Below are 20,690 nucleotides of genomic sequence, written 5' to 3' on the forward strand. Positions count from 1 at the left end.
CAGCCCCAAGGGCAACATCACTTCCTTAAACCTCCCTATAAAAGCCAATGTCCTTCCTCTGTTGAGCAGTTCTGTTTTAGATTCACTTCTGTACACTATTGTACTGAAAATTTTGCCTTTTTGCAGCCAAGGTCAAGTACACGGGTGGCAGCCCCAAACCCTTGTCTTGTGTCAAGGCTCATCATTTCACTATATATATATATATATATATATATATATATATATATATATATATATATATATATATATATATATATATTGTCACGCATACGCGAGTAGGAGACTACGGACGGATTTTAACACACCTGGGAAAACATCCGCCGGCAGGGAATGGCGGGGTACTAACTTTCTCCCTGTGCTTTCTTACAGAAAAAAGGACGCTCCGCCGCCATAAGTCGGCTTTGCCCGCACTACGTTTACTTCCGCCCTTCCTCCGCCATCTTGTCCTGACGTCATTGGTCCCAGCATCCCTCACGGTTCCTTCCCAGCATTCCTCCACTTCCGGCTCCTCCCTCATAAAATGGCCGGCGACGCCATGCTTCGGCGTCTCGCATTTGAACTGTTTAGTTTATGTTTGACCTGCTTTTCTTTTTTACATTATTGTGGATCGTCTACAATATACGGGGCCGGAAAACCCCAAACCTTTGTGCTGTCTCCTTTTGGAGTTATTACAGTGGCGTAGTCGTGCGGATACAAGATCCCCGGAGATGACAGAGGGACAGGACCTGAATACCGTGCTGCAAGGGATGAATGCCCAACTCAGCAAGCGCAAGCCGCTACCACCCCGGAGTTGGAGGCTACGAAGGCCAGACTGGCAGAAGCCCAACGAGCGAGGCCGGACCCGCCCAAACCAACGCCTCCCCCTCTGGTGCTGATGACGTCAAGTCGTATTTGGGCATTTTTGAACGGACGGCCACCCGGAACGAGTGGTATCGGTCCGAGTGGGCGTCCATTCTGGCGACTTACCTGAAGGGCCAGCGCCTGCCTATTATGACCTTCCCGAGGAGGAGGCCGCGAACTACGACCTACTCAAACCAGAGATCCTGGCCCGCTACGGCACGACGAGTGGCAGAACTGGCAGAACTGGCAGTTCAACCCTGAACAACCTGCCCCTGCCCAGGCGTTTCGAGTTCTGGGGCAAAATGGGCCACTGGCTACGGCCAGAGGGACCCCAGGCCCGGAAAGTAGTTGAGCAGGTGGCCTGTGAGGGCCTGGTAAACACAATGCCCAGTTCCCTCGCTCAGCAGGTCCGGCGACATCCTTATAAGGATAAGGATAAGGATATAAGGTCTCCTGGAAGTCTTGGAGCTTCAGCTTGCGGTTCTCCGAGTCGGGCAGTCAGAAAGGTCTGCTCGTGGGAACTGACAGGGACGGGCGGCCAACCCCGAGCCCCCTCGACGCGCTGCGGAAGCGCCGTCAAGGCCTAGAGAAAAGCCGGCCCCTCCGCGCTGTTACAAGTGCGGCGAGACCGGTCATCTGCTGCCAGCCTGTCCCCTAAACAACACGACCGAGCCGATGGACTGCACCTGGGCATCTACGGAGAGGTACTGTACCCCGTCGCATCCCTTGGCGAGTCCGAACACGGGAGTGGTGTTATTGAATGGGCACGCGGTGGTGGCTTTGTTTGATTCCGGCAGCAACATAACAATTGTGGCTCGCTGTTATGTGTTACCGCGACACTGGCTGAAAAAACACCTACAAGTCACTTGTGTGCATGGGGGGACCAAGTCATATTGTTCCGCACAATGTTATATCACCTGGAAGGGGGAGTTAACTAATTTGATGGTCGCTGTGTTGCCCGAACCCCCCTATCCGGTGATTTTGGGACATGACTGGTCAGAAAAAAATTGCGGTAAGACACACACCGCTCCCGGGGCCTCGTTGGATCTGGTCGTGAGGGGGCAAGGCGCCCCTCCTGCGGTCTCCACACCGTGCTCTGGGGCAGGCCCTAATGGCGCTGGTACCTCGGGAGACGTTTCCCCGGTAACGGGCCCTGACCAGGAAGATTCCGCCGGGGAAGGGACTAGCCAGGGAACTCTTCCGGGATCCACGCCACAGGACCCTCTGGTTAGCCTGGATCACCAATTTCGTTCCACGCCGGCCTCATTTAAGAGGGAGCAGTGGAATGATGATTCCCTGCGGTTTGCCCGGAATGCGGTAGTTCTGACTAATAGCTCACAAGCCGATGGTTCCACCCCACGCGAACCCTTCTTTGTGCTTGAAAACGATCTGCTGTATCGGGTGGCAACCCACGAGGGCAAGGTGCGGAAGTTGCTGCTAATTCCGCGTACCTTCCGGCGGGAGGTTTGCGAATTAGCTCATGCTCACCTACTGGGTGCCCATCTCAGGACCGAAAAGACCTTGGAGAGGATTAAGCTCCGTTTTTACTGACCTGGGATTAACGAGGAGGTCCGGCGCTTCTGTCAATCCTGTCCGGAGTGTCAGACCCGCCAGATTCCCAGGAGGGACCGTGCTCCTCTCGTCCCTTTACCCCTGATTGACATTCCCTTTGACAGAATAGGGGTTGACTTAGTAGGACCCTTGGAGCCCTCAAGTCGTGGCTATAAATATATATTGGTTATGGTGGATTATGCCACCCGATACCCAGAGGCGGTTCCCCTGCGCTCCGCTAACACAAAAAGCATCGCACGGGAATTAGTTAATTTATTCTCCAGAGTGGGTATACCCAAAGAAGTCCTCACGGACCAGGGTACACCCTTTACCTCGGATACGTTCAGGGAGGTGGCCAGATTACTCAGAATAAGGCACCTGAAAGCGTCTGTCTATCACCCTCAGACAGACGGGCTGGTAGAGAGGTTTAACCAGACGCTTTAACAGATGCTCCGCTTGGTAGTCAGCGCGGACGGTAGGAACTGGGATCAGCTCCTCCCGCTGGTGCTTTTTGCCTACCGGGAGGTACCTCAGGCCTCTACGGGCTTCTCCCCTTTTGAGCTGTTGTATGGGCGACAACCCCGAGGCATTCTGGATATACTAAAAGAGGGCCGGGAAGCCAAGGCTCTTCCCTCCTCTAACATACTGGAGTATGTGGCGCAACTGCGCGACAGGCTCACAAAAATCAGGCCCCTCCTAAAGGACCACGTGACTCGTGCGCAGGCAGCGCAGGCCCGGTGCTACAACCGCAACTCCGTCCTTCGGGAGTTCCGCCCGGGGGACTGAGTTATGGTGCTCGTTCCTACCTCCCACTCTAAGTTGCTCGCTCACTGGCAAGGGCCGTACGAGGTTAAGGAGCGAAAGGGACTGGTCGACTATTTGGTAAAACAACCCAATCGTCGCCCAACTGAGAGGATCTACCATGTGAACCTGTTGAAACCCTGGAAGGATCGGGAGGAGCTTCCCGACGCCCCTAGGTCCCTCTCCCTTTTCTCATGCACGACAGCCCTTAACCTCGGTGATGAGCTAAACAACGGCAGGAGTTAATGTATGTGATCCGAGCCATCCCTGAAGTAGTGAGCGAGTCGCCGGGCCAGACCTCGCTGATTGCTCACGATATAGTCACAGAGCCCGGCGTAATCGTCCGGGAGAGGCCCTATAGATTCCCAGAGGCAAAACGCGCTGAGGTGGAATTGAAGGTGCAGCGAATGATAGATATGGGCATTATTGAGGAGAGCCATAGCCCTTGGTCCAGCCCTATTGTCCTTGTGTCCAAGCCAGACGGCTCCTGGAGATTCTGTAACGACTTTAGACGTCTGAACCAGATCTCCAAATTCGATGCCTAACCGATGCCCCGCATTGATGACCTCCTTGAGCGGCTGGGTACGGCTCGATACTTGACTACGCTTGATATGACGAAGGGGTATTGGCAAATTCCCTTAACGGCATCCGCAAAAGAAAAAACGGCCTTTAGCACCCCTAGTGGACACTGGCAATACAAGGTCCTCCCATTTGGGCTGCACGGGGCCCCCGCAACCTTTCAACGTCTGGTGGATAGAGTGCTGAAACCCCACCAGTCCTATAGTGCTGCCTACCTGGATGACGTCGTCATCTATTCCAGCACCTGGGAAGAGCATCTATTGCAGGTCTCTGCTGCCCTCACGACACTAGCTAAAGCCGGCCTCCGCATAAATCTTCGAAAGTGTTTCTTTGGCTTGAAGGAGGCCAAGTATTTAGGCTACCTGGTGGGACGAGGACAGGTGAGACCCCAGTGTTCAAAAGTTAAAGACATCTTGGAATGGCCCCGTCCGAATACCAAGAGGCAGGTGCAAGCTTTCTTGGGGTTAGCGGGGTACTACCGCCGGTTCGTGCCCCGTTTCTCCGAAAGGGCCGCACCCTTGACCAATTTAACAAAGAAGGGCGCTCCCTTATACGTGGTGTGGAATGACAAGGCGGAACACGCATTCAGTGACCTAAAGAAGGCCCTGACTTCGACACCTGTGTTAAGGACACCCGATTTTGGGCTCCCTTTTATTCTCCAGAACGACGCTTCAGACACAGGCCTGGGCGCCATGTTGAGCCAAAGTGTCGACGGTGTCGAACACCCCGTGATGTACCTCAGCCGGAAACCGATGGACCGGGAGACCCGGTACGCGGCAGTGGAAAGGGAGGCCTTGGCCAAAAAGTGGGCGGTGACCCATCTCCGGTATTACCTGCTGGGCCGCGAATTCACTCTGGTGACTGATCACGCTGCACTTCAGTGGATGTCACTACATAAGGAGTCGAATCCGCGGGTTACCAGGTGGTTTCTGGACTTACAACCATATAAGTTCACCGTCACTTATCGTCGGGGCACCCTTCAGGCCAATGCCGATGCCCTCTCTCGTATCCATGACCTCTCGGTTAGGTCCGCCCAACTGACGGTCTTGGGCTAAGGGGGGGATCATGTCACGCACGCGCGAGTTTTAACACACCTGGGAAAACATTCGCCGGCAGGGAATGGCGGGGTACTAACTTTCTCCCTGTGCTTTCTTACAGAAAAAAGGACGCTCTGCCGCCATAAGTCGGCTTTGCCCGCACTATGTTTACTTCCGCCTTTCCTCCGCCATCTTGTCCTGACGTCATTGGTCCCAGCATCCCTCATGGTTCCTTCCCAGCATTCCTCCACTTCCGGCTCCTCCCTCATAAAATGGCCGCCGACGCCATGCTTCGCCGTCTCGCATTTGAACTGTTTAGTTTATGTTTGACCTGCTTTTCTTTTTTACATTATTGTGGATCGTCTACAATATACGGGGCCGGAAAACCCCAAACCTTTGTGCTTTCTCCTTTTGGAGTTATTACAATATATATATATATATATATATATATATATATATATAAAGCCCAAAATAAACTGCATTTAGGTTTACTAGATTTATTTATAGGTAAAATAATATTATACACAAGAGAGAACTTTTGTCTCTTATGAGGACCAATGGGGAAGGATTTAGAAATAGCACAGCAGCTTACAGACTCTCTGCCCTCAGCCAAGGAGAACTTGAGTCTCTGGAAGACCCATGGCATTTCCTCAATCCCTGTCTCCCAAATAAATAAATAAAATTCACAAGAACAATAAAACCAAAATACTTATAAGCTCAAAGCAAAATAATATGCTTGAATAACATATAAATAAAGTGTATAGCACATTAATCATGGCATTTACAGTAGATGAATCAGCAATATAGTTTGTTTTTGTGTATGTGTTTTTGTTTTGTATACTATTCATAATTTTCAAGGAAGGATTATAAATTCCCATTGCCAATGGCATACTGCATATTACTCTTTTGACTGTCAAGGCTTCTGGCTGTTTCTAAGCTAAGATCATTTCTTTGACTTCTGAGTGTACAAGATGCCTGGGAGCCATTCCACTTTATACCCTAGTGATGCTGCTTAGCCCACAGCCACTAGAGAAGGAGAAATGTCACCACTAACTACCAGACAGCATCTCTTTATTGACAGATAATCTATTTGTCAGCCTTGACTGTGCACTACATGTTTCCCAGCAGGTTAGTAAGGTCAGAATGGCCAGCTCATCTACTGTAGCTCCGTAACATTTTGACTTGCAACCTACAAGAACAGCAGATTTCTAAAAATGTATTTTCTCTTAATTTTCATCAAACTGCAGTTTACGCTTTCCTCCCCTCCACTGCATTACAGTAAACACATTCAGCATATGTATGTAATTAAGAATCGGTTTTATGTGTCATTATTACTGTGGTGTTAATAATATCTGAGGTGATCTGCACTTGGAAGTCTTTGCAATGCTCTGTGACAAGCTTCTATGATAAGCTCTGTATAAAATTAATTAGACTGAAAACTTCCTAAAATTTAAAAGTGACAGCATTACTTTCACCCTAATTTTATTCAAGCACATTTCCATCCCACTGAATCCGAGCACAGGGTCATGGGGGTCTGCTGGAGCCAATCCCAGCCAACACAGGGCACAAGGCAGGAACCAATCCTGGGCAGGGTGCCAACCCACCGCAGGACACACCCACACACCATGCACACACTAGGGCCAATTTAGAATCACCAATCCACCTAACCTGCATGTCTTTGGAAGGAAACTGGAGCGCCCAGAGGAAACCCACGCAGACACAGGGAGAACATGCAAACTCCACGCTGGGAGGACCTGGGAAGTGAACCCGGGTCTCCTAACTGCGAGGCAGCAGCGCTACCACTGCGCCACCTTGCCGCCCTCAAGCACATTTCCTTCAGTGTCAAATTGTAATTATAATTAAGGTACATTTTACCATTAATTATAAATACTCAATATTTCATGCATGTTATTCAACAGCTAAAAAATGTTTAGGATTAAAATGTGGAAATGACACTTTTTCAAACTCACCTCTAATTTGGCATCTAAGTCAGCGTCAGATGCAACAACATGCTCATCTTCTTTCTTCCCTGTTACTTTAATAAGAGCCTGCTTGGTTTTCCAATACTTCTGCTGAAACTTATTCACTACTGAAGTGTCCTGGCGCTGGACATATTGATCATAATATTCACGAGAGTATCCACTGTAAAAGAAAAGGGTAAACAAAATTTGGAGAGCTGCAGCTTTAAAATCAACACAATGAACAAATCTTTTAGAGGAAAATTTGCTACTGTTTTCATGATATATATATATAAAAGACACCTACTGCAGTACAAGATCTTAACTGGGTTTAATTTTACAGTTTATGATTGGATGAAATTTAAATACAGCTACATTGGTTCACTGCCCAGTTATCTCACCACTGGTAATTTTCTGTTTCTTTATTGTTGTGCCTCTTTTAAGCTCTACTTCAGTAAATTTTGCAGGGGTCCAAAAAAACTGAGTTTATCATAATCTTGAAGAGCAGATGTTGATCAAGGGTGGGATGAGACAAACAATATCCCGTTTAAGTGACTATATTTACCAGAGAAAAATGTTGAATTTAATTCAGTTTAATGCACTTGTGTGTAAGCATCTAGTTTGAAGGTTATTGTACTTGTCAAATGGCACACTATCAAATCTAAATGGGTCAGTCAGTGGAGGCTCAGTGTTACTGAATTTCAAAATGATGTTTCTATTGAAATTCAACACACTACATACGACAGGGCATACAACTTTTTCAGATCAAGAAAGTTGTTTACAGGGGGTCCTCGGGTTACAACACAGTTCCGTTTCTACAACAGTGATGTGACCCGAATTTTGGTGTAAGTCGAAACACACTCTAGCCTAAGTCACTTACCTATCTTAACACATTTGCAAAATCATAATTTAGAACATAAAAACACAACTAAGCTGCAGAAAAAGGAAAAGGGCATAAATATACTGTACTGTACACTGTCTTGTAGTAACAGAAAAAATGAATGTAAAAAAAAATCCGTACCTTTACTCCTTCTCATGTCTCAATTTTTTTAAGTTTTTATGGGAAGTGAGCGTTGTAAACTCAAAACGTTGTATGTCGAGACGTTGTAACCTGATGACCCCCTGTATTTATTTACATCGTATTGAACATTTTAATATGAATTTTATACTTAATTAAAGACATATACTGTACATGATGTTCATGGAATTAAACTTCAAACTAGCTTTAACTTCAGTCTGAATTTTAGCAAAAGTACATTAGGCTGTCTTTTTTCTTGTTTCATTGTCTTATGCAGTTTGTAATTCATATGCTTGTCTGTGATTTACTAATAAATGACATGTTGCTTTGCTGTCATGCTGAATTCTTGATCATAAAAAATGCTTTGCTGCTGTTATCAGAAAGAAGTAAAGTGAGTCATCTTGGAGGTTGTTTTTTTTTTTTTAACAAATGGTGTGAGAATACTGGAGATCTCAAGCTTTTATCTCAGCTATAACTCAACCAGACGAGATGAGTGTTAATTGCACTCCCATTTGCTAATTTATATGAATACTAGGAAAAAACAGATATAAAATATAATTTCTTGCTGAGACTGATAGTGACACTTGGTTTTACACCTCAGCAGTGCTTATATTTTACTGTATTACATGCTTTATATAATATATTTTTGCAGATCACCTATTTCAGCTCATGATAAACCCTCAGGAGTATCCTTGATTTCCAGTGTGTGTGTATGTGTGTTTTAGGATGATTTACTGTATCATTAAAATGTTCATACAATATGTTAGGTTAACACATGGTATGCATAAGTTAGAACTGGTGAAAGTGAATTAAGCAGAGGTATACGGCCCTGGGGCCGCCAGGGGACCACCATCTGCTTAGCCTGTCATGCAAAATGGTAAAGATGGGGAAGGGAAAGTTGACAAATGACGACTAGCCTCTGAGGAATTTTTAATGATCAGCAAATTAAAACAGATTCCTTTTTGTTTTGAAATGAAAATGCATGTAAGATGGTGATGTCAGGAAAAGCAAACATTAGTGTAGCGATGAAACTGAAAAATTGGCAAAGCAAGTTGGAGGCAAACCTCAGAGTCCAATTTGGCACTGGTAAACCTGCTTCAAGTGAAGCATTCTTACCTCACATAAGCAATTCAACTTCCCATTGCATTGATATTACATTGTAAGCAGTGCCAGTCAAAGGCCATTTGGCAAATCCTAGGCAGGGTTGACAGACGTTGCTCCTCATTGTTCATAAAGGGAGGCCGATATTATTAGACTTTGACAATTTGTATGGGTGTCTGGAGCACGCACCCCTTAACTTTGACAAGAGCTGCCCCACCATTGACAAATGGATTGATTGTCTCTGATTGGAAGAACTGGGGAATTGACACAAAACAAGGTGTTACTGGATGTAACTGATAATAGTAGAAACATCGTCAAGGACATACGCCTTCTACAAAAGAAAGCAGGGAAAGATATGACAGTCTCTGGAGCACGGTGCATTGGGATTCCAAGAGAAAATAACTACTGGTTAAGGGTCAGACACAGAATCAGAAAAATTAGATACTGAGATGGAAGAGAGTGGAGAGTGGTAAGTGAGTTTTTTAATGCTATGCATTGATATATGTACAGTGATAATGTTAGATGCTGCATGACCACAGAGCAGGCAAGCTCCGATGTTTCTCTAACCCGTATGAGGTATATACTGTAGCTTTTCCTTTCTCATTGTCTATCTACCTCACTCCCTCTCCTGTGATTATGCTGGTGGAAGAACAGGCCAATTTGGGAAAGGCAGACCAAGGGGCATGATGAGCCCCACCATTCACAGTCGGCTGGTTTCGATGGGGGTATGTTGCCATTCTCTTCTCCTCTTGTTGATGTGCTCGTTGTTGTTCAAAGTGATGGACTCTTTCATTTATTGTCCATTTCCACAGTGCATGGCTCTCAGCAAGTGCTCAAGCTGCATATGTAAAATGGAGCAGGCCTTGAGCTGTCGGATCGACAGACAGCCATGATATGAAGAGGATGAACAAGAACGGCAGATGAGACTGAATGTACCAGGAAGACTTTGAAACCTTAGAGCAGCATCAAACTGTATATACAAAATTGGGCAGAATAAGAAGTTCTTCATTTGAGAACAAAGTGTCTCTCAACATCCAAATGAGAAAAAAAAAAAACAAAAAAATATGTATGTATATATATATATATATATATATATATATATATATATATATATATATATATATATATATATATATATAAAAACTTTCTAAACCATTTTGGAAAGGATGTTGAAATATTTGTTTATTTTTCATTTTCACAGGGGTGCCTGGGAACATACAGCATATCCCGTGAAAAATGACGGCTCACTGTATTTGTTTCTAATGGTATCTTAGGCATTCCTGAAAGCTCTGAGCACAAAAAAATTGCCCTCATGCACAAAGCTTCTGAAAAGCTTAATGCACAGGTGTCCAATTCTGCTCCTGGACTGTAGCAGTGCTCTGATTTGGGGCCTGTCCTTGTTGTTAGGTTAGCTTCATAATGCGATGGCTCATCTCAAGTATGTGTAACAATCTTAAAAATTCAATAATTCATGACTTTTACTTCACTTTGAATTTGAGAAAGATGGGTCTTGTTGTCAATGTGTGAATCCTGTGGGAGTTAGTCTGCATTCATTTTTATTTTTATTATTTACTTTAATTCAATGAATTTACTTGTTAAGAATTTAAAGTTGTTTTGTTTTTTTGTTTTTAATTTGTGAGCAGGACAGTGAACAAATGACAAGTCATTAACAGCTATCTAGAAGATTTTGACTTTAGTGTCTACAAGGTTTTGCTCCAGCCAGTTCCTTAATAAGAAGCAATTTTTGGTTAATAGAAGATGCCATGATTAATCTGGCAACTTGCCCCTCCTTTGTACTCAATCTGCATGTTAAAAATTATTACCTAAATGTATTTATTTCTCTGGTTACAAAAAAAAATGTTACATTGAAGAGGACTTGGTCCATCAATCTCTCAACCTCCTTTACTTCTAAGGATTTCACTTAACAAGATGCTAAGGAATCAAAGTACTCCTATGTCAAATGTTAGTAGGTTTACTGATTTATGACCTTGTTACATGTGCCTCTTGTACTTAAATAATGAACTTACATTTTCTTAACAAGCAGGTAAACTGAAAGGAAGCAAAAAAAAAACCTCGTCAGAACTGCAACTTTCCACAAGTAGGATTTTCCATGTCAGACTTTACTACTCTTTTTTTAAAGTTTAAAGCCCGTTGACCTTCTAGAGCATGGTGAAGGACACAAATTGTAGAGAATGCCCTTGCCAGGCCTATTACCTGCAACTGACACAGAGAATCAACAAAAGGTTCAAAATCTTTAGCTAGCTCTCAAAACAGCCTGTGCTCTTCCCGTGAGAGAGGAGCTTTTCAAAGCTGAAAGTGATAAAGGAGATCTCCTATGGGTCAGGAAAGACACACTGGCAATGATTATTATAAACAACAAAGATGGGAGAGAGAACTCTTATGATGTTATTACTGAATTTGCCTCCAGAAAAGCCATAAAATACGGAAAGTGAAAATTGTCAGAGAACATACATAAAAGATTGTAGTGTAAATATTATGACATAATTATTAGTTGACAGCTTTTTTATGTTAGTAGTTAATTAATATATCATTTAATCTGCAATTTACTGATTGGTGTTTTCCAAAATATTAAAATTTTTTCATTTAAAAAAAGGCCTTACATACTTTAACTGTTCTTTGTGTTTTTATGTGTTTTTTTTAGTATACTGAAATGACGGTTTTATTATGTGGGATAGATCAAATTCAAAATTTGCTTTGGGCCCCATAAAAGACTGGGCCCTGACATAGGTATTTTTGCACCTGTAAACTTTAAAATTAAAATAACACATTAAGATCATAATTTTCTAATTTTTCCCTACCTCTGTTTCCGTTTTTTATAACAAGCATGTGATCTTCTATGGGATTATTCTATCAAAGCTCAATTAAAATTAAAACAAAACTGTACCTTATGAAAAAATTTCTTATCACATTTACTAAAGGACCTAGAGCATACAGACGGAGGATTTTTCCACCCTGCACAGTGCCAGTGTGTCTTATCCTAGCCAGCCAGCTGGGATTTCAGCTCCTGGCCAGTGCAGCAAATATCGGTGTCTTCAAGGAATGACTCCACTAAAGAGGCATTAGGATAGAGGACCTCAAAACAGTATGTGTGTCCTGTAATTCAAAATTAATCTTCTTCTTTCTCAGGCTCAAATTGAATTTATTTGAAATGAAGTACAGTACAATGGTAAGAATGGTGAGATAGCAATTTGCAGGCTTTATTAAAATATCCATAAGATATGCACACTGCGTTTGACATACCACAGTATAGGTTGATTTCAATAAGAAGACAAAAAAAATTATTTTGTCTCATTCATTCACAATTTTATACATTTCATAGACTTGTTGAAATTCTATGCAATTGACGATGTTTAAAATAACATTGAAAAGTTCAAAGAGTATCTGTGAATCGGATTTATTCAATCAGGTATTCAAAGCATTCATTTGCTTATAGAGAGGAGCCAGTAGGCCCTCACAAGTGTGCACTAATGGGCTAGCAGCTAAGACACTGGACTGTTAACCAATAAGCTTCCTGACAATATACCATCACTGATTAGCTTATCATTTAAACTACTTATGCTATGAGTTCATTAATACATAAACAAATTTAAATTAATTTAAATTAAATCAATGTACTTATACTGAGAATGTGTATTTGTGTTGCACTTTATAATAATAACTTCATAGAATGATTATAGCTAGATGGCCAAGTGCCACACAGACTGATTACTCATTTCTTTCTTTTTATTTTGACAATTTTATTTAAATGATACAAATTTACAATAACTATTAGACTGTCAAATTATGAAAAAATAAGACTTGAGTATTTATATTCAAAATAAGAAAAGTATATATATATTCATTTAGTATATATAATCAGGTGTAGGTCAAATGTTCTGGGTGTTACAAGTACAATTTAATTTATTTTATTATTATTATTTCTTTTTATACTCATGGTGCTTCTACAAAGCATAACACACCTAGGACTTGTGCAGTGTTGTTTGAATACTTCAACCTTCAAATGAATGTAACACTTGAAAATGCAGATCTTCACAAAAACGTCATTCTTTGTGTGTGCAGAGAGACGTGATCAAAGACAAAGTTTAATGCTTTCTGCTGCTGCTTTGATCATGATGGCAGTCCGCCATTCAATTGCCTGCAGCACCACATGATTCATCCTTCTAGATTTCTGTGTGTGACATAAGGAAGACTTTTAAACAAGTTAAGGTCCACAAGCCATCTGCTCTAGATGGAATTATAGGGTGTGTTTTAAAAATCCATGGCATCTAATTAGCTGATGTCTTCACTGACAATATGTTGTCCCCACCTACTTCAAAAGGACAACAATTATCCCTGTGCCTAAGAAAGGCAAAAATTGACTACCAGTGTCACTTACTCCAGTTGAGATGAAATGCTTTGAGAGACTGGTGTTAGGATACATTAAAGACATTATTCCTGATAGTCACAGCATCTCCAATTTGCATATCATCACAACCAGTTTACAGAGGATACCATATCCCCTACACTTCTCCCACCATTATAACACATCTGAATAATACAAACTGCTATAGCAGAGTCCTCTCTATAGACTAAATCTCAAAATTTAAAACCACTGTACTATCATAGATGACCCTCAAACACATCATATTAGAACTCAGTGCTACCCTCTACAACTGGATTGTGGACTTATAAACCATCAGACCCCAGCATGTAAGGATTGGCAGCATCACATCCTCTATGCTGACCTTCAATACTGGCATTCCATAGGATAGTGTGCTGAGCCTCCTTCTGTACGCCTTGTTCAAATATGAGTGTGTGTGTCAGACCTAGCTTCAACACCATCATTAAATCTACTAGTAATGGACTTCAGAAAACAGAAGGCAGACCAAACTTTCATCTACATTGGGGGCATGCTGTTGAAAGAGTAGACAGCTATAAATTTCTTGGAGTGACTATCAATGACAAACTGAAGTGGGCACAACACATTTCAGGTCTTATCAAAAGGCTGACCAGTGCCTCCAGTTTCTTAGCTGTCTGACAGATCGCATTTCTCCATCAGTTCTCACAAACACCTACAAGTGCACAGTAGAGTCCATCCTCCTGACTGCATCACATCCTGGTAAGGCACCTGTAAGGCTCAAGATTGTAAAGCACTGCAGAGGGAAATGAAGGTGGCATAGCATATTACTGGCACTGGGCTGCCTGTTCTCCAGGATATATACAATACTACCCGCCTTGAAAGACAAACAGTACAATTAAAGACTTCAGCCATCCTGCACTGCCATCTTCCTCACTACTTAATTCTGGAAATCAGTACAGGGCTACTAGTACTCGCACAAATAGATTCACGGAGAGTTTCTACCCAGAAGTTGTAAGGTTGATGAACAGTCAGTCATAAGAATTCAAATATTATAACAGTGTATACAGTACATATAACTGTGTCTATTATAAAAGCTTTATGTCCTCCAGTCACATTTTGATGCTACTCAAGAACATGATTTTTGTGGAGCAGTAGAATGTTTGGATTAAGTGAATTTGATAATGAAGGTTTTTCATCACAGAAAGGGCCACAGACACATGGAAAAAATGACCACGTGGTGTGGTGCACAGTAGGACGTTGGGGACCTTCAAAACTTACATTCAAATTATTTTGGACTTAATACATAAGTTTCAAAGTAACGTAATTCTACTTGGCTGAAGAGTGCCAACATGTTACACGTTGATTAGCAAATTAAATGTACTCTGTACACATGACAATAATGATCCTTTAAATCTATTATTTAAAAATCACACTTTGTTTAAGTTAATAAAGAAGAACGATACTGAAGCTTTATCCGTGCAAAAAAGGCTTGTATTAATACCATTTTTATTCTATTATGAAATTAGTTTGGAGATACAAATACATCACTTGTGCATGCTTTGATATCACAATGTTGCTAGTAATCACCTGTGAGCTGCCAGCATTTCAGTTTGTAGTGTCATACAGTTGAAAGAGGGAGTTAGAAATGACAACAAGAATAATTTTGCATTTATCCTGTGTAATGGACATGGCTATATTTGTCTGGCCAAAAACAAACATCGATATTCTAACAGATTTATCAAGTTCAGGGTTGCAGTGAAAAGGTGCTGATTGTACCTCAAATGCACATGAGGTAGGGACCAGCTTTGGCCTGAGCACCATGTTTAAACATTTTTGCATTCACTAATTCGGCATCATCACATATCTTAATCTGCATGTCTTTGGGATATAGAAGGAAAACCAAATTATCCTGAGGAAGCTCCTCACAGGCAGAACCAGCTACTGTTGCAGAAAGCAGAAATCCAGACAAGTTTCAAACCAACTGGCTGAACTGCATACCCATAGATAATCTGCAACAAGTGACAAATGAGCTATTCCATACTGTACACTCTTTAGTTAGCGTTTCAGAACTTCAATATTGGCAAGAAATTCTTGTAGCTCAGCTCATAATTCTTTGAAACATGTGCATGTGTTAATGGAAGTGCATAACTGTAGAAGTGAGCAGTTAGCAGAAGAGCTAAAACAGAATACTTCATTGCTGAAAAAGAATCGGCGCTTACTTACAGTTAGGTCCATAAATATTTGGACAGAGACAACTTTTTTCTAATTTAGGTTCTGTACTTTACCACAATGAATTTTAAATGAAACACCTCAGATGCAGTTGAAGTGCAGACTTTCAGCTTTAATTCAGTGGGTTGAACCAAAACATTGCATAAAAATATGAGGCAACTGAAGCATTTTTTAACACAATCCCTTTATTTCAGGGGCTCAAAAGTAACTGGACAATTGACTCAAAGGCTATTTCATGGGCAGGTGTGGGCAAGTCCGTCATTATGTCTTATCAATTAAGCAGATAAAAGGCCTGGAGTTGATGTGAGGTGTGGTGCTTGCATGTGGAAGATTTTGCTGTGAACAGACTACATGCGGTCAAAGTAGCTCTCCATGCAGGTTAAAGAAGCCATCCTTAAGCTGCGAAAACAGAAAAAAACCATCCGAGAAATTGCTACAATATTACGAGTGGTAAAATCTACAGTTTGGTACATCCTGAGAAAGAAAGCAAGCACTGGTGAACTCATTTAAAGCTGTTTCATTTAAAATTCATTGTGGTAATGTACAGAACCAAAATTAGAAAAAACGTATCTCTGTCCAAATATTTATGGACCTAACTGTATTAATTTACTTACTTACATTATGCCATTCATTGAGATTTTGAAGCCAAAGCAATGTTCATTAGCGTAACAACTAAAATGGGATAAATGTCATGAATGCACATACAACATAAATTTATATGGTACAGAGGTGAATGAGATGCCATTTTCAGTTGCAAGTAAATAGAGCAATAATACCCAATCCATTTCAACAGCTGATTCTGAATTAATACCCTGGCGTAAGAAATGAAAAAATCTGCTCACTGAGATGTGAGGAACCTTGAAAATAAAACGACAAAGGTATTTTTACAGAATCTGAAATAATGGCTTTATCTTCAATTGACAACTTAGAATTAATAAAGGAGACCTTAAAGTTGGGAGAAATGTAAATAAGAAGGGAGATATAAGAATATAGCCTCCAAAGTTAGAGACAGGGCGGCACGGTGGAGTTTGCATGTTCTCCCCGTGTCTGCGTGGGTTTCCTCCCACAATCCAAAGACATGCAGGTTAGGTGGATTGGCGTTTCTAAATTGGCCCTAGTGTGTGCTTGGTGTGTGGGTGTGTTTGTGTGTGTCCTGCGGTGGGTTGGCACCCTGCCCTGGATTGGTTCCTGCCTTGTGCCCTGTGTTGGCTGGGATTGGCTCCAGCAGACCCCCGTGGCCCTGTATTCGGATTCAGCGAGTTAGAAAATGGATGGATGGATGGATGTAAGTTAGAGACATTTGAAATATGAATTAATTTGACTATCCATTGAATACTTCTCTTCATTAAATTTTAATATTCAGCTAACATTTTGTCCATATTCAGATGCAAACATAAATATCACAGTATCACAAACCTGACAAAATGATATGCTGAGAAACCTGATTTGAAAAGTGTGCTGTTACAAAAGTAGCTTTAAATAGTTTGTTTAAGTGAAAATTTCAAGAATAATTTTTGCAACCACTAATTCGTGTAGCACCAATATAATAATGTTTATATTTTTGTATTAATTTTCAACAGTGTTTTATTTTACAGTTAGGTATTTGTCCCCTGGGGGAATTTGGCTTTGTACAGAAGCTCTTTGAATAAATCTATAAATATACATACACACAATTGAATAGAAATATAGTATCAGTGAATACATGTAAAATGTGCACTCAGTAGGATAAAATAAGGTAGTTCATGATGCACATTTTATTCTTTATAATCCTATTCTGAACCCCCCTTCCCCTAAACGCGCCTTGACCAGCCAATAAAATACCCATTTTGTTGTTACTTGGTTGGGTCTGGGGTTGTATGCTATTCATTGTTTGGGTACATAGTAAATGCATCAATCAAGATTTGTACCTGAATATGATATGTTTATTTTGAAATTTTAGCATTAAGAAATGCTATTAGAGTGGCCTAGCAGCACAGAGATTAGCAGTGCTTCCTCATGGATTTTGAACCCTGGGTTGGAATCCCACCCCAGGCATTTTGTATGAAGTTTGCACATTTTCTCTGTATCTGCATAATCTCAGGGTATTTTGTTTTTTTTTTTTTCTCCCACATTCCAAACACATGCATGTGAGATATGCTGGAAACTTTAATTTGGTTATATGACAGTCACCATCCATTGCTGATTCCTGTTTTATTTTCTATACTACCAGGATAGGCTCCAGTCCCCTGTGCTCATATTTGAATTAAGCAACATTGAGAATGTTATGTCATGTAAAAAAGCTTTTATATCATACAATATAACAGTGAAACAGATCAATGCAATTTGCCAGACTTGCTATACAACATGCAATCATGCAAACCTAACAATGACATGTAAACTGAAGTTACAGTTGTGGAGTAGGGTCCTGTCAAACTCTATTCTTAATCATATTAAATAAAGAGCATGTGCTTGGGCAACAACCTAAAGGCTTGTGTGAGTGTAATTTATCAGCAAAACATGAGGGGACGCTCATTCTCTCTTCTCCTTCTCCTCCTGCAGAAAGGAAGATTGACCTCTCCCACTGAGATGTCACTTCTGTGGTCACACCATCTTCCTCTTCCTCCCAGAATCCATCATAAGAGGAAACAACGCCATCTTGGGTAGACTGACTGATTTCAAGGACGTCTAAGTTTTGTGCATTACTACGCATTTTATTTTCATGACTTTTGCATAAATTATATATAAGGGGTTTGCCTCCGGGTGCCCCAAACCCTTTATCTTGTGCTCTTGTCTCATTTACAGTGGCTTAGTCGGCAGGATTTCTGTGGAAAATATCCAAACCATGAGTGAGGCACAAGACGTAGCAGAATTCAAGCTGAGGATGTTGGTGGAGATTTAAGATTTAAAACTCTAGGTGGAGCAACAACAGACCTAAATCGCCAGAGATACATGGACAAGCTCATGTAGCTCTCCAACAGGACCGATTATGAGACCAACCCAGGTATTATTACTCTTGCATGCTGATGATGATATTGAAACTTATTTGTTCATTTTTGAGCACACAGCCGCACGTCATCACTGGAACCACACAGAGTGGGTACACATAATTACACCTTTCCTGTGGGGACCAGCATAGTGCGCCTATTACGATCTCAATGTGGAAGTAAGACGGTGATTACAATAATTATATTATGGTAATATTAACTTAAGCTTGTATTATTCAAATACTAAAGAATTAAAAAAAATAATAATAAAACTGGTGAAATAGATTTTAAGTTGAATCATGACAAACACAACTGCTTTTTCTCATGTTCCATGCATAAGCTATAATACTGAAAATACTTATGCACAACAGCCAAGTTTATGTTCAGAAATTGACACTGAATCACACACCTTTATTTTTTTAACTCTACAGGCAAGCAGAACAATAAATCATTTGGGCCACACTCAGCAAAACCTGCTCCTCATACCTTGACTGTCAAAGAGGAGATTTACAGAGTTGGAACCTGAAAGTGGCAGCACCCTGCAGTATTCATGTGGCTCTTTTTTGAGTCACACACATACTGTATTCTTAATCATACCGAAACCAGCGTACTCATGCAGTAGAAATGGTTTTTGGCAAATGCTGAAACTACATTTTTTTCCAAAACTAAATGAGAGTACATTTTCCATAATGAAATGTTCTCATAGCTACAGTTTAAATCCAGAACTGAAGATGTAAATTCAAATGTTTCATTTAATATAATGCTAGCAACAAATACAAGTCATAGCATTAATTCTGAAGTACATGCTGATATACCACTTCAAACAATCAAAGCAACATCATGTTTAAAATGTTTAAGAAATTTTGTTATATCACATCTTTAAAAAATATGTAACATTTGAAGTAATTAAAGGATAAACTTACTAATTTTGTCTGTCCATTTTTCCTATATTATTCTCTGCATCTAAAAAAAATAACACAACAATTATTAGTGCACCAAAAATATTGACTTTTGATTTCTTAACTGTAACATGTTACATTTCTGCTGGAATTTGCTGTCAGTGTGCTGATAGCCAGGATATATGGAAGAGTTAAACTTTGTAATATAGGATATAATAAAATAGACAAAGAGACATGACAAGAAGCAGTTTAAGTGGGCTCAGTAAAAAATGGATGAGGAGTTTATGAACTATAATAAAAAGTAGACTACATGCTAGCTTATTATCTATATCAACACTAAGCCTCAGATATGTCATGCTTATTAAATATGCATCTTGTATATATTCTGCATTTGGCCCTCCAAGTGGCAGCTATAAAAAGACTCTAAATTGAAGCCTGTCTACATACAAACTCAAGATTTTTGGATTCATTTTAATCAGCACATGCAGAGTTGAACATTGTGCACAATTCAGAACATGACAGTATGAAATGGGTGAAGAAGAGAGAGACACTTTGTAAAAAATCTTGTTATGTGGAAATAGGTAAAGGGTTGTTGTTTTTTTTAAATGATCTTTAGCTAGGAAATATCCCACCATGACTCCCACCATGGTCCAAACGTACAACACATGTATTTTTAAATTTATGTAGAGGCATTTGAAGCAGTAATGGTTGTATACACAACATGGACAGACAGCTCATTTATTACTGTATGCAACATTATTTTTTTTTTGGTATTTGGTACTCTGGATTAATCCCCAAGAGGAAACTGACTTTTAGAGTGTTATTTGACTCTATCACTAAGAGACAGTGGAATTATCATGATGTCACTTCAGTGTCTCTGCCACTTTGGTTGACCTACCTACAGCAAATGTACGGCAAGTACTGTATATATTCACCAAGTAAATCATTTTATTCATCTTTATTTAAGGTTTAGGCTTCATCTACTCTATATATACAGTATAAAATCCTAAGCCTAAAAGTGCAACGATTTTGTGCAACGATTTTATGTGATGTTTTTTGTCACACTTTAAATGGGGCTTATTTTAAAACCTACATATAGAATTTATCAAACTTCAATGTGATATAGATAGATTTTCAGATTCTAAAATATCAAGAAAGTCGTGGTTTTTAATATCAAGAAAGTCATTTTTTTAATTTCAATAAATCGTTATTTCAATAATTTATTTTAATAATTCAATTCAATAAATTACATTATTTTTGATTGAGTAAACTTTCTTTCACAGGAAAAAACTATCCAAAACAAAAAATCTATTGATAATACTTTGTATTTGTATTTAGGTGATTTAGTTAGCTG

The 20,690-nt window shown here is 40.6% G+C and overlaps 1 protein-coding gene across 3 annotated transcripts in view; it reads right to left on the reverse strand.

The window, feature by feature from the left end:
- The window catches only part of ica1 (islet cell autoantigen 1), an 86,920-nt gene that overhangs the window by 51,818 nt on the left and 14,412 nt on the right, over positions 1 to 20,690 (reverse strand). For all 3 annotated transcript variants that reach the window (XM_039737718.1, XM_039737716.1, XM_039737717.1), the window contains 2 exons: positions 19,361 to 19,400; positions 6,779 to 6,950 (listed from right to left, as the gene is read on the reverse strand). In XM_039737718.1, the coding sequence (XP_039593652.1) occupies positions 6,779 to 6,950; positions 19,361 to 19,377 (189 nt within the window). In that variant the 5' untranslated portion in view covers positions 19,378 to 19,400. The remainder of the gene's footprint in view (positions 1 to 6,778; positions 6,951 to 19,360; positions 19,401 to 20,690) is intronic.

The sequence above is a fragment of the Polypterus senegalus genome, chromosome 15, assembly GCF_016835505.1.
Source record: "Polypterus senegalus isolate Bchr_013 chromosome 15, ASM1683550v1, whole genome shotgun sequence".
Taxonomy (NCBI): Eukaryota; Metazoa; Chordata; class Cladistia; order Polypteriformes; family Polypteridae; genus Polypterus; species Polypterus senegalus.